The sequence below is a fragment of the Corvus moneduloides genome, chromosome 9 (assembly GCF_009650955.1).
Source record: "Corvus moneduloides isolate bCorMon1 chromosome 9, bCorMon1.pri, whole genome shotgun sequence".
Taxonomy (NCBI): Eukaryota; Metazoa; Chordata; class Aves; order Passeriformes; family Corvidae; genus Corvus; species Corvus moneduloides.
The window spans coordinates 21,339,988-21,353,672 of record NC_045484.1 but is presented as its reverse complement, the minus strand read 5'-3'; the positions used below and the strand labels follow the sequence as shown (position 1 = coordinate 21,353,672).

Genomic DNA, 13,685 nt, shown 5'->3' with positions numbered 1-13,685 from the left:
GTCGCTGGATCCTTTTCCTAAGCTCCTTTTATGTGCACAGCTGTATTCTCCAGGATAAAATCTCATTAGAGGATAGACTGACATGGCCGTATCTCAGTGTGAAACAGTGTCAGTGTTTTTGTGATGTTAGTTGTATCTCATAAAAATAGTGGGAGTATGAAGCATTGATAACAGAGCAAAGAATGTAAAAAACTTTATAGTGGAGAAACCAAATACATCCTTGACTGAAGAAGGTACAAGAAATACCTATCGACCAACCTTATTCTCTATTCAGCAGTTACCTGCAAATGACAGTGCATTTTCAAACACATCATTAAGCTTTTGAATGCCCTTCAGAATATTACTGGTGGGCTTTCTTCTGCTGGAGACTGCAGCAAGTTATACATTTGTTTACTGTGCTATTTTTATACCGGCAAAACATCTGGTGGCATAAGCAGACACAGCACTCTTCAGAGTTGCTTAGTCTGTTTTAATTAGAGGAAAGCTGTCTGAGACAGACATGCTTCTTCTCTAAGTATGTGGGGGGTTTTTTTGTTGTTTTGGGGTTTTTTTCCTGCATTTTAAAAAAATCCATTGTCTCTGTTAAAACACATTTAAATAAAAAAGAAAAATTACAAATAACAGATGACATACTCTTTTTCATTAATATAAAAAAACCCCCAACAATCTGTAGTTCAGTGTAAAATAATCCCTGGTTAATAACTGTCTTTGAAAACAGAAACCTGAAGCTCTCAGACGAGCATGCATTGAAAAAAAAAAAGTCAACAGTCTGAAAAGATTACTGATTTGTAGGGTTTGCTCTTTTTCTGCTTCCAGGAGCTTCTACAGACCTTTGTACTCATGCATTGTTAGGTGTGGCCAACACTTGATTTTATTGGGTTGTTGTTGTTGTTTTTTTTTTTTTTTTTTAAAAGACTATTTAGTTGAAAATTGGGAGCCCTTGATTTGAGTGCTTGTGTGTGTGCATTAGGAAGGGCCTGGGGGGAACACCAGAACATGCAAGGTCTGCAAGTGCTGTGTGGCTGTGCTAAATTGTTACCATGATAATAGTGAGGTGATGAGCTGAATTTCTAATAGCGGAAACGGTGCTGAGCAGTCCTTGTCTCCTGCCAGTGAAGCATGCAGAAGTATTCCACGGCTAAACTTTTTTTTTAAATGGATTTGGTTGTCCTGAGCTGAATAAGGTACAGAGGAATTGTGCTGAGAAGGAAGCTGGGCAGGGCAATATATACCAGCTCTTTCAGTAATGTGCACATGGCAAGCTTGCTTTAAGCTGTAAGGATATTCTGAAAAGTAACAGCAGAATGCAGGCTGTAACAAGCCCCACCTGTTCTCCTCAGCTTCTGCACTACAGAATGCAGCAGAAGTTCACCTCTAAAATGAAGCACTCAGGCTTGATTAAGCCTTTTTTCTTACCTGGAAAATCAGCATCATTAAGAGTTTTAAATTAAAATTCCATGTAGCATTTGGATAACCTGGTAAGATTTCCTGTTCAAATCATAACCTGCGGTTTTTTATCATCTCATCCTCTACCTCTGCCATGGCATTGGGCTGCTGGGTACCTTAAATTGTTTACTTATAGTGGTGAGTTTCATGAGGTAAGGAAAACTTGATACAGATGGTTGGGAAGATGCGATCTCTGGATAACAGTAGAGTGGATCTGTTACTCTGCCACTGACTCAGGTTGCACCTGAAGGGTGAAAAATGCCACCTTATGTCACCCTTGTCTGATAAAGCCTCGTAGTGGCAGCTAGTGTAAGAACAGGTTCTTCCTTTCTGGCACATTTTCACTACATGAACCAGTGTCTGATGTCAGTGACTAGCGAGATGATGGCTTTCAGACTTTCTCTAAGCCTGCACTTTTAAAATACAGATGTGGACTAAAAAATTAACTTACTATTTAAGTCTGTTATCTATCTGTGAGATTTTGGCTTTGAAGTTCTTACCATAGGTGAAAGTGCAGCTTCATCAGTGACACGGTGTCCAGCCACCAAACAAACCAAATGAGCACTGTTGATGGCACAGGCTGCCCAGCAGAACTACCCACACTGGCACTACAAACTGCTGCTTGGATGCTGGGATTGCGTAGTTCTATTAATCTCTGCAAATTAAGGCTTAATCAGCCTTCTCCACAAAGGATTGATTTCTCATGACAGAATTAGTTTCTAAGACATAGAATTGAAAAGGGTTGCTGCCCACACAACCATATTTTCTCCAAGCTTATGTCGCCATAGGAATGTATCAGAAGGGTTTGGACTAGATGGAAAACATGCAAGGTCTTTGTCCTCAGAACTAAAGGTCTTTGTCCTCAGAACTAGGAGCAGTGACTTTGTGTGGCCTGTGGCAATGACTCAGACTTGAAAGGCAGATTCATAGTATCTTTGACATCCCTACCAGGCAACAACAACCGTGTTAATTTTGGATGGAAAATTGCAGGTGCGACTGAAATTTATGTGAGCTGTGTTTGGCCTAAAGCTGATTTTTCAAGAGTATCATAAGTTCAGGTAAAGCACTTTATGAGACTCGTGGAATGTGCTTACAATGGCTCTTTGCTTTTATCATTTGGTGGATGCCTTTCCTCACGTAGTTTCTTTGAGGAGAAATTAGCTCAGCCTAAGGCTGGACTTTCTGTTGCTGTTTGTGGTGATCTCAGCTCAAATCACATCTTCAGTTCTGTTCCTAGGAGAAAATAAAGTGAAATCTCACATCCCTCCTGAAAGAAAAAGGGAAGGATGGCTGTTGCTGATGCCTAGTAATGATGTTTAGTAAGATAAATAACCATTTATAAAAAGTCTAAAAGTTAAAGTACACCAAACTTTGTCCGATGTGATATTTAGAATCAAAGCATGTCGAGATGCTTAAAACAAGACAACTACCCATGCCTCTGCCTTTCCTTAAGGAATAAAGTTCACTGGAAATCCCTCAATGCTTTGGACATGTGGAAATGGTTGATCTTTTCAGGACAGTTTCTCTCCAAGTTTCATTTCTTTTATTCCTTACAGAGCTGGTAAGGTGGAGGGTGGGAAGGCAGTGGAATATTTTTCATTTGCCTCAGATGAAAACTTCTTTCATGCCCATCACACAGGTGAAAGGAATAGTTTCAGTCCGAGGGAAAACTAGATTCTTGACTGTTGGAGAGAAAAAGAGACAATTATTTTTATTTCAGGAACGAATGAATTATTTGTTTATCTTAGTCACTAAGAAACAGAACTTTGCTCCAGAACTCCTTATGAATAACTAGTACTTAAAGAGACATAAACTCCTACCCAGAATGATCTAACACTGCTTGGTGGTAGCCTCTAATAAAAAAAACACTGTAAGTCCCTCCTTTACCACCTTCTTCCACTAACTCGTGATTTAGCTATTTCCTTATGTTAGTCAACACAGTTAGAAACTTCACTAAGTTCTTTTTCATTAGTCTCCCTAACTATACTACAATTTTCAGCTCAAGAGCTTTGGCTTGTGGCTGTAATTGAACAAGGAGGCGAATTTCCAGTGGTGAGAGATGCTGAGGAGTTTGCAGGACCTGTGTAAGACTACAGCACTCTGGATGCTCATGCAAAGGCCAAACATACATTGGCATCTTCTCTGGAAATGCACAGGAAGGCAGCCAAGGAGTGTGAGCCAGAGAAATCCCCCCAGGCCCTTTCTGTTCTGCTCTCAGGGAGGATTTGCCCCTGCATACAAATAAGGACAGCTAGTTCCTTTAGTTTCAACCTACTTACTGTCTTGAGGGATTGCACCTGGATAGGAGAGGCTTGCCAGGCTGGGAACAGTATTGGTTATTGAATGTGCAGCACAGCACTAACCCCTTCTGGCTCCCACACATTGAGGGGCTCTGTGGTAAATGGTTTCATAACATGAACTGGAGGGTATTGCCTGCATGTAAACAGGTACCCTGAGATGCTGCAGAGAGCATGAAGACATCCACTACGAGGAATTTATTAAGGGAGAGGGAGAGCTTTTGGTACTAAAGCAGCAGGAGTGAAGCAATGTGGCACAAAAGGAATACAGGGAAGGTGCCAAGTACAGAAAATGCAAAGGGTTCCAAGATGTAGTAATGAGAAGTACTGAGAAAGTGTAAAAAAGGGAGAAAGAGACTGCAGGAGAAGTGGCAAATATGAAGTAAAACCTTCATGATATATTGAGTATGTTACATAAGGGAAGAATTTGAATTTGATGAGACTATGTAAAGTGAAAGATTTCTTCAACAGCTGAATTTATTCATCTGCACTTTACCTCACTTTCTTATCTTAAGAAAGTCCAAAGAAAGTTCAGAGAGTTTTTATGAGACTTGCATAAGCAAAAAACCTCACAAACCAACCCAAGCCTTCCATTCCCTCTGATGGATGCCAGCTCTTTACACAAAAAGGCATGCACAGCACAATGCAAACACCTCTGGTGGGATATCTGGCCTGGTTGCTGATAATGATTATTTCTCATAGGGCAGCAATTTAGACAAAGGGAAGCCTGCCATACAGCGAAAAGGGCTGAACGTAGAACAATACTGCACTCTAACAAGCAGAGTAAGGATTTTTACAGCCCCAATAATAGCGAGAGTTTGGACTTTTCTGCCCAACTGTCAGCAGCTGTCTCCTGAGAACGCCGGGAGAGCTGCACAGGGACTAATTATAAACACGCAGCTTGATTTGCAGGCATTGCAAAGCCTCTGCAAGGTACAGATTTCTGTCTGTACGTATAGTACAGCGCGAGAGCGTCCTGTAGCTTAGGAAAATACACACTGGAGCCATGAATCAAACTCAGTCATGTGACGGAGGGGAGGTGCTGGGCTGGCTCCCAGCCAGTGGCAGGAGCTGATGGGTGGAACAAACGGGGCATAAAAAGACTAATATGACTAACGGATCCTGGATGCGTGGTACCTTTATTTGGATCTGCAGGAATGTAGGCTCTAGCAGTTCTACAGCTCTACCAGCCTTTTGCCTGACACTGGAACTGCTGCTCACAAAGTAGAATCCTGCTGCTCTTTGGTAGGAAGGATAGAGAAAGAACATGGCCTGCATTTTGAAGGTAAATGTCTATCTGTTGCTTGAATGCATTGTTAGAGACCCCCTCGCTGCTCAGAGGCATGGATTTGGTATGGTCCTATTGCATCTTCGTTGTCTTTTTGAATACTGGCTTTGTTTGGCAAATGAATATTTGAGAAATTCTGCAACGTACAGCTGTGCTCTGCTTCCCTCTGCCATTCTTTCTCTCTTTCCCTGGATTGTCAGAACTGCGAGCTAGCGGGAAGAGAAGCGTGTACCGAATAATGGGAGGGGGGAGAGGGGCTCTGGTTTGTCTCAGCTGACTTCCTACGCTGAATTCCTTCAGGAGCAATAGCATTTGGGCAACAGACTTCCAGTACAAAGGACAAACCAGGCAACTTATTTTCTTTTTCTAACCATGCAGCATTTATTGCTCTTAAAGCAGCGGTCGCAGATGTCCACAGCTGTCCCGGTTGCTTCTTAAGCACACACTCCCCTGCTGAATCTGCTCCAGATCCACATGCTCCACACAATTATACTCCGTATTTAACTGCATTTTCTAATTAAGGAACCTATTTGATACCGGGTTCCCCCCCTCCCCCCCCCCCTTCACGCTAGGAAATATAAGCATAAACTTACCGTGTGATCACATGCTTTCTCCAGCCTGCTTCCCTCACCTAAAAAGTAAAAGTATTTGGAAGCCGCATGCCATGCAGATGGAGGGAGCATCACTAGCACGGGGATTGAATGGGAGGGGAGGAGGCGGAAGTGCGGTCAGTGGAGAACAAGCGGCGTTTGTTTCCTTGCAGCGCTGTCACTTGCAGGAGTCACTCTCCTGTGCCTGGCTGCAGCGTGGTCTGTTTCGGATCCATTTGTTACCTGGTCTGTTTATCTGCTCTGTTTCAGATCCTGAAACACGTCTGTGCCTTGCTGCTTTCTGTGCATACTTTGAGTATATTTGCGCTTTGTTTCTTTTAGCAAGTAAAGCTGATTCAGTAAAACTGATCATAAATCTGTGAATTCTTTGTTGTTTGCAATCCGATCTTCTAGCATAGAGTTGGTTATCCCAAACTTGGGGATGGCCTGTGATAGCAGTTGCTTTCAGCATATTAACAAAGTGGATGAATTGCAAAACTTTAAAACAGCTTCTGGATAATAAACGTTTAGGTGTCTCCATGAATCCAATCCTTAGCACTACTTTGGGCTTTCGACTTTGAAAAAAACTTGTTATTTTGCTGCACTCTTTTCTTCATTCATTCATTCTCAACCAGTGGGTCTGTGGTACATGGATGTGTTTTTACTTTTCTGTCTTGTGGGTTGTGGTAGCTTATGTTATTAAATATGGCAAAGTCTGCTGCAAGTGCAGAAGCTTCCCTGAACTAGCAGGTCCTCCTTGGAGCTAGGGGGTAACAAACACCTTTAATCGGACAGCAGTAATGCAACTGAGAGTTGTGATTTGAGATAAGAAGATGTGAGCTCTGTGAATGGAGCCTGGTTTCACAAAGATAAGCATGTGCACTCCTGTTTAAACGCTCCCAAAATGACTTAGGCTGTATCTGCAAGTGATCCAGAAGACAGAATTTCTTACTTTTCAAAAATTCTGCGGGCAGATCACATGCAAAATCTTTCCTTTGGCTGTAACAGTTAAGTAAGAATCCTTTTACAAGGAAACTCCAGTGTCTCTTTCACCCTCCTAATAGTTCCCTTTGTAGTCTGGTGTCACAGCCTGCCACAAGCATGACTTAGAGTTTGAATTATAGTACAATAAACACCTTCTGTTTGCCCAGGCCTGGATCTCCATTTCGTTGTTATTCTGATGGTTAAATCAATAAATTAATTGGTATTCCTTGACAGACAGCCCCCTTCCAGCTTAATTCTTAATCTTGTTAATACAGGCAGGTGCAAGGATAAAAAGTGAAACAGATATGAGAAGATTAGCACTGCCATAAGGCAAGCTGGATTTTCTCAGACAAACATCCCACAGGAGTAATTTAAATGTCTATCTCAAGATACTTACTTGTATATGAGTTTTTAACGTAATGTCTATAGCTGCTCTGCAAGGTTTTTCCCTAATAAGGAAATGTGAAATAATATGTATATTTTGACATGACACTAGGCTAATTCCTTCCTGAAAATATAAACCTGTTAGCTACACCCTTCTTCTTTTCCTAGGGGTTGTCCTGAGCTTGTGTGGGAAAAAAGAAAAAAAAAAAAAAAAAAAAAAAAAAAAACTGTAGGGAGAGATTTGAAGCAGGTAGTGGCACAGTGGATGGGAAGCCAGAACAACTGTGCATCCTTTCCACTTGAGCCCTGAGTGTCTGTGTGACTCTCCCTTGTGGCTTGCCCTCCTCTGTTCCTAGATTTGTAACCCCCTGCCAAAGATGTTGAGACTTACTGAGTACTGGAGTTTCATATGAGTGAGAGTTTAATATAAATGAGATTGGATAGAGGTGTCTGTGAAGTGTAAAGAACAGAGATAGCTGTTAATAATTAACTGGAGTTACTTAGAGTGGTTAAGAGCGCGTTAGAAGAGGTGTATCATCTTTAGATGTGAAGATCTCCTTATACTATGACTACTGCATGAAATAATCTCCATGTGCAGCCTGTGAAAAATGCTGAGGAGGAGGATTTTACCAAAAGGTGCCTGCTGTCTTTCTGGTGTTTGTTGTGCACTTTTCCTAGGTAAGAGTGGTGGGGCTGTTACTGATCGTGGCTCCAGAAACTTTTGTCTCCTAATCAGTAATGGGACATTCTCAGTAAAACCAGTGAAATTATAATTTTGAGGAATTCTCAGTTAAAGAAAAGCAGGGAAAGAGGCAAGTTCTGAAGTGTGTGATGTGTTTTTATTTTCCCTGTCATGACTTTAAAAATCATGGCAAATAGCTGAGTGAAGTGTAGGCATTTCTTGGAAGCAAACAGTTGATCTTATGCTGGTTACTATGGTAGCTGCATGTCACCTTGCCAGCTACCAGATTAGCAGTGATTATTAGTTATGTAGTCACTTATCCCTAATGATATTCAAGTCCCTAAGTTCCACTGTATCAGCCAGTGACTCTTGAAAATGAGGACAAATTTTACTCAGTAAATCACTTCCAACTCTGCTTCTTGCATAACTGAAAAATAATACTTCAAAGTATGTGTCATCTTATGATAAACACAACATGAATGATAATGACACCCTGTAAAACCATGATATCCCTCAGTGAGGACTGGACCATGATATTTTAAAGCAAATAGGACAGGTAACTTAGTTTTGCACACGCTGCACTTCGCAGGAGGTTTGTCTTACCCTTTTTCCAAACTCTTCTTTTTGAATGGAAGGTTTGAAGAGGATGATGGAGATGGATTATGTTGTCATCCCAGTACAATTTTAACTGTGTAGGCTTAATGTGGTAGAGCTTAATAAACAAAATCCATGTGTGATGGGCCTGTACAGTGAGGACTATGCATGAAACCTAGAAAGACATTTCCTTCTGGTTTGTGTGCTGTGTATTTACTGTGCAGTGAACAACAGATTTCATGTGCCTAGGGGCTGGATGTGACCTTCTACCAACAGAGATCACAAGCCTTCAGTGAAACTCTGTGGTCTAAGTAGTATTTGCATAATGTGAGGCAATGTTCTTTCTACTGCAGCTGATTGAGGGTCCTCTCAAAGTAAGCAGGTGGCCAACTAAAATCCATAGCTTCTTTAATATTTTTAAAATCTAATTTAAAGATTGAAAGAACTGTTTTGCTAAGTATAACTTACAGGTTTCAAACAAAGAAAACCCTTCAGCACAGGCTTGTAACTGTTTTCAGCTGTCAAAGTTGGCCATACCTGTGCGTTCATCTACAATTCTTTTACATGTTTCCTCTCCATTGTTATCTCCACTGGTTTAATTAAATTTGCAGGTTGCATTTTTCCCTTACTGCACATGGTGAACTGTTTTTGGCAGGAATTTTCTTTGAGAGTTTTTTCTGAGTGTTCAATGGCCTGTGTCTGATTGGGGTCTTCAGACACTGCAGTAATACAGATAACATTACTATCTACAGGCATATGCTCCATCTGCACTTTTGAGACTAAAATAGCAAAGCTGTTCTCATTACATTAAATTTTCCACCCTGGCAAGTAGCTGTTCAGAGGGGAGAGGCAGAAGGTCTGAAAAGATCTGATCTCAGTGTTTGGATGCTTGTAATCTTGTATAATTAGTTATTAGTTTGATTTTTTTTTTTTTTTTTTTTTTAAACCTCTATGTACATGACAAAGAGTGTAGGTATTTCCTCCCAAGTTTCTATATCATCAAAAGCACATTCTCAGCTCTGTTGTGCAGGGTAGGCTATGAGTCTCACCATAATTCCATTCTCTACTAGAGATTTGCAGGATGCAGGCACTTCCATAGAGTTGACCTCTATATACTGCTTGAATCAGGTCCAAGATAATTCGCATTCTGCCTTGACTGTTAAACTGACTGCAGCAATGTTTATGCATGGCATCCATCCGTTTTCCTGTGCTGAGAATTGTACTTGGATCCTGTTTGATTCTCATGCTGTGCTCCTTCTTCTGATATGACAAGACATGGAGAGATCCTTGGAAAAGGAACACGGGTGACCTCCCCTCTGTATGGGAGATGATGCTGCACTGATGGGTCATTTTCCAGCACTGCCTGAATTTGCTGCAGGTTTGCTGTAATGTCTTAACCTGATCAACAGTTTTGTGAGCTGCAGCATTTCTCTTGTAACTGGAATCATTCCTAGGATTATGTGGTTGTATCTCTAGGGAAGGTAGGTGTAAATATGCAAAGGTGCCTCTTACGAGGTGTGCATAAGTAAGCTGGAAAGTAGCAGGTGGATGCAACAAGGAGTCAGAGAGAAGAATCAGGATTTCTGAGGTAGTAACCAGTTTTTTTGTGGATCACTCCATCCTTATTTGTTATGGGTTAATGTTCCCATCTTTTTTCCCCCAACCAACAAAACTGGCAAAACTCCATTTTTAATTCTTTCTACATGGGATATTTCTGTTTTAAATAAATTTCTTACAATTACTCTGTTTCTAAATAAAATACTTTTTTTTTTTTTTTTTGTCATTCTACATTGTTTACCTCTAAATTGTTCCAGAGTAAATGAAGCTGCATTAATGAACCTGCCAATATGCAGGGAGAGCTAGGATTTGCCGTATCATGCTCCAGTGGTGCTTAATTACCATGTAAAATTTTACGGAGTGCAGTTCATGGAATTCCATCATGTGTTTTTTATTATGTTCACTTCGTGAAAATTTAAGGAAAATTAAATTCTGAGAAGTATAGAACTGCTTTTCACTCTCGCTTGCAATGACCTTAAACTAATCATGCTTTAAGGAGAATATATTAGCCCCCTCCCAGAAAGAGACAGCATCTAGTCAGTCTAGTCCTACAAGAGAACTTAACTTGGTTAAATGAATTTGATTTTGATGCCCATGTAGCTAAACCAAGAAAACCTGCAGTGTAAGTGTGCTTCACTTGGTTTAAAACTGGAGCTTTGTGTCTGACTTGGTGGTGTGAAAACTAAAAGCACAAAACCAGCATGAGATTATGAAGTGTCTCATACATTCAAGTAGTTATTCGATAAAGCAGTGATGGGGAAAGGTTTTTGTTTTGCAGTTCATCTTTAAACAATGAAGCATGTGTCATCCAGATGTTTTAGGCTTCCCCCTACCAGGGATACACTGTCTTTGTGCACTGTTTGACCAGTCTGGTCTAAGGAAAGGTGTCCTTGCCCAAACTGATTCGGCCAAACTGCCCAATCGATTCTGTGATTCTATGATTATCACGGGTATTAATCACATATTAAAGGGAATCTTCTCAAAATTCAGCCTCTTTGTAGACATGTACATGAGCTTTGGTGGTTTATATCTTGTTCATTTTTTTCAATTTCCTTTTTGAAGTCCTGAATGCCAGATAATTTGGCATGTCAGAGTATGACATAAACCACCATAGGAAGCAGCAAATTCCTATACTTTGACATAACATATTGAAATTCCTTGAGATACAGGAGAGATGTGCTCTTACCTATTTCTAGTGAGATGGCAGCCAAAAGAAAAGTACACCTTGTTTTCTTGCCAAACATTCATGATTATTTAAGGGAGTGTGAAATGCAGCTTAAAAGACCCCACATTTTAGGTTTTAATCACAACTATCACAACATCTGTGTGGTAAATTAAAAAAGGCAGCGCTTTTAGCATTTTGTCTGTTCCTTTGCCATGTTTCATTCCAGCAGTATCTATGTGCCTTCCAGAAGAGTAATACTGGACATGGTGATCTTTCCAGGATTTGTTCTCTCATCTTTTTCCAGGAAAGCAGTATCTATGCAGCAGATTGACTTTACTTTAAGAGGATTTTTTTTCTGTGTCTTTGGCATAAAGTGGAAAAAAAGTTTTCTGTGTATTTTTTAGGAAAGAAAGGTCGAATGCTTACACATGAAATGGAAAGTGAATTTCTTTATCTTCCTGGTGGCTAATGGGTAAATATAATTTTTGGACCAGTCTCCTCCCCAGAGCAGGTTCTATCATAATATAAAGAGCTATTTTGTGCAAGAAAAATTATTGATTATAAATTTATTTTAGATTTTTAGTTTTACTTTCAGATATTAAACAGATAATTTATTTTGTGGTTGTTATCCATGACACTTTCCCAATAATTTCTTCTGCCTATCAGCTGCTCTCCATCCATATTCGGATTCATAGCACACAGGGTTGGAAGTGTGCACACACACAACAAGTGCTGGAGGTGTGTTTTATCTTACTAGTGATTGAGGCCTCTCTGAGACCTCTGACCAGGTGCTAGGAAGAATCGATCTTTGTGGAGATCTGTAACCAAGGTGGGTAAACGCAGCTCCATTTATTGGATATATTCCCAATAAATAAGGCAAAACTCTGCCTTGGGCCTGTCGTCTCTTAAAGCTGAGGGAGCAGTTGCCTTGCTGTTGTCAGCCTCAAATACTCATATGGAATGAATTGGCTGTTGCTTTGGAGGAAAAGCTGCATCTGCTGCCTTTTTTGTCATGGTTCTTGTAAATAACCTGCAGACTGCTGAGATAAGAAAGGCCACTGCTTTTCCAGTGGCTTCATTGGTTTCTGTGAATGGGAACTATAAAAGGACAATGTATGACTAATGTGTTGTGTTCCTGAATCAGTGGACAGAATAAATTATGGCTGGATGAGGTGAGAATTGCTGTGTGTCATCTCAGAAAATGTTAAATATTGAGCTGACTGTTCTCTGTACTTCCCCTGCCCCTTCAGGAACATCCTGTGTTTATGCAAATATTGCCTTTACACAGTCACATATCTGCTTTTGATAGCAGTCTCCCAAATTGTATCCAATAAGATATCCTTATACTGATGCATTGATATGCTTTCTGGGAGCTGGACCAGTATAATATTTTTTTTTAAGTCAGTCAACTAGCTAAAATTATGTTATGAGTACAAAATTTGTATAAATGGGATTTGTATTTAAAATAATGACAGTTATTTTGTTCTGATTATTTTAGCAGAAGCACCTGAAAAACATGACAGTTTTTGGTTTATGTATTTGAAAGTGGATAAAATACCGTGCTGGATATTCTTTTTCATATTTACTATTGAGAAGAGCAAAGGTGAGGCAGGAACTGAACTGGAAGGGTTTAGGAGATGAGATCTTGTAAGTGATGCTGTTCAGGAGCATATGTTAAATCACCAAACATATGTTCATATGATGTAAAGGCAGTTCTGTTAAGCACTTCTTGTTTACCTGCATAGCATGTGTGACATTTGAAATTAACATGGGAGCACTACACTTGCTAATGATTAAATGAAGCAGTAGCTTCTTATGAAAGATATGTTATTCAGCAATTTGCATTAACAATAGGCAGAGGAATGCTGGCCTAGGCAGGTAGGACAGCAGGTGTGGAGTGGTTGGAAGTAATCAGAAAAAACATGTTTATTTCATGGGAACAGCAATTTGTACAGAAGATATGCGGAATGAATTATTTATAGTTCCTGTCTCTTCTAACGATGTGCTCCTTGCAGTGTTGGTTTGGTGTAGGATTAGGTATCTTATGTCTCTTTCTTAAATTCTTTTCCTTAAAATTATATATAATCTAATACTAGGAAAAGTTTCCTAGGGCTTTGGCAAAGAGAATGTCCCCCTGAGCATGTTACAACATGAGTCCCTGTTTCATGAGGTTTGCTATTTAATTTGAAATAGGAAAAGCCGGAAACCAAATATCAATTAATTTTTTTTCTTTTAAGTCTCACAACCTTTTGTTAGCCATCAGCTTTTAGTTTCCTCCAAATCTATTGTTTAGCCAGGTTTAAACATAATTATTTTCTCCGAATGATGGGCTGTCGTAACATTTAAGAAATAACAATGTGTATCTATTAACCCTTTAATACACAAAGATGTTGCTATTGACCCATTGAGGCCAGTAGAGTGCTGCTTGGTGTACTTTCAGTAATTATTATTACATTATTTTACATTAGATTATAAAATTATGTGCTTGTGGTTTATGTCTGTACTCCTCAAAATTCCTGTGATCCAGCCCTTCTCCATAAGTGGAAATCACTTTACCTTTTAGATTAATTTTTTGTTTTTGGTATCTTGTGTTCTGGTGGGATGCAGTTACACCAGAATAAAGTTCCTATAAAACTTGGTTTGGTTTGATTTCTCAGGGGATTAAATATTTTAATTCTAGGTTATGTGTGTCTACAGT

The 13,685-nt window shown here is 39.8% G+C and overlaps 1 protein-coding gene and 1 long non-coding RNA gene across 3 annotated transcripts in view; one reads left to right on the top strand and one right to left on the bottom strand.

Moving 5' to 3' along the window:
• Positions 1 to 837: 837 nt before the first annotated feature.
• Positions 838 to 6,249, bottom strand: LOC116448228. Its single transcript, XR_004241845.1, has 2 exons — positions 5,625 to 6,249; positions 838 to 3,128 (listed from the first exon to the last, which is right to left on the bottom strand). It is a non-coding gene; the product is annotated as an uncharacterized LOC116448228 (long non-coding RNA).
• The window catches only part of ST6GALNAC3 (ST6 N-acetylgalactosaminide alpha-2,6-sialyltransferase 3), a 214,874-nt gene continuing 205,958 nt past the window's right edge, over positions 4,770 to 13,685 (top strand). The window contains exon 1 of one of the 2 annotated variants that reach the window (XM_032118361.1): positions 4,770 to 5,028. In XM_032118361.1, coding sequence (XP_031974252.1) covers positions 5,011 to 5,028 — 18 coding nt within the window. In that variant the 5' untranslated portion in view covers positions 4,770 to 5,010. The remainder of the gene's footprint in view (positions 5,029 to 13,685) is intronic. The other variant, XM_032118359.1, reaches the window with a different exon arrangement.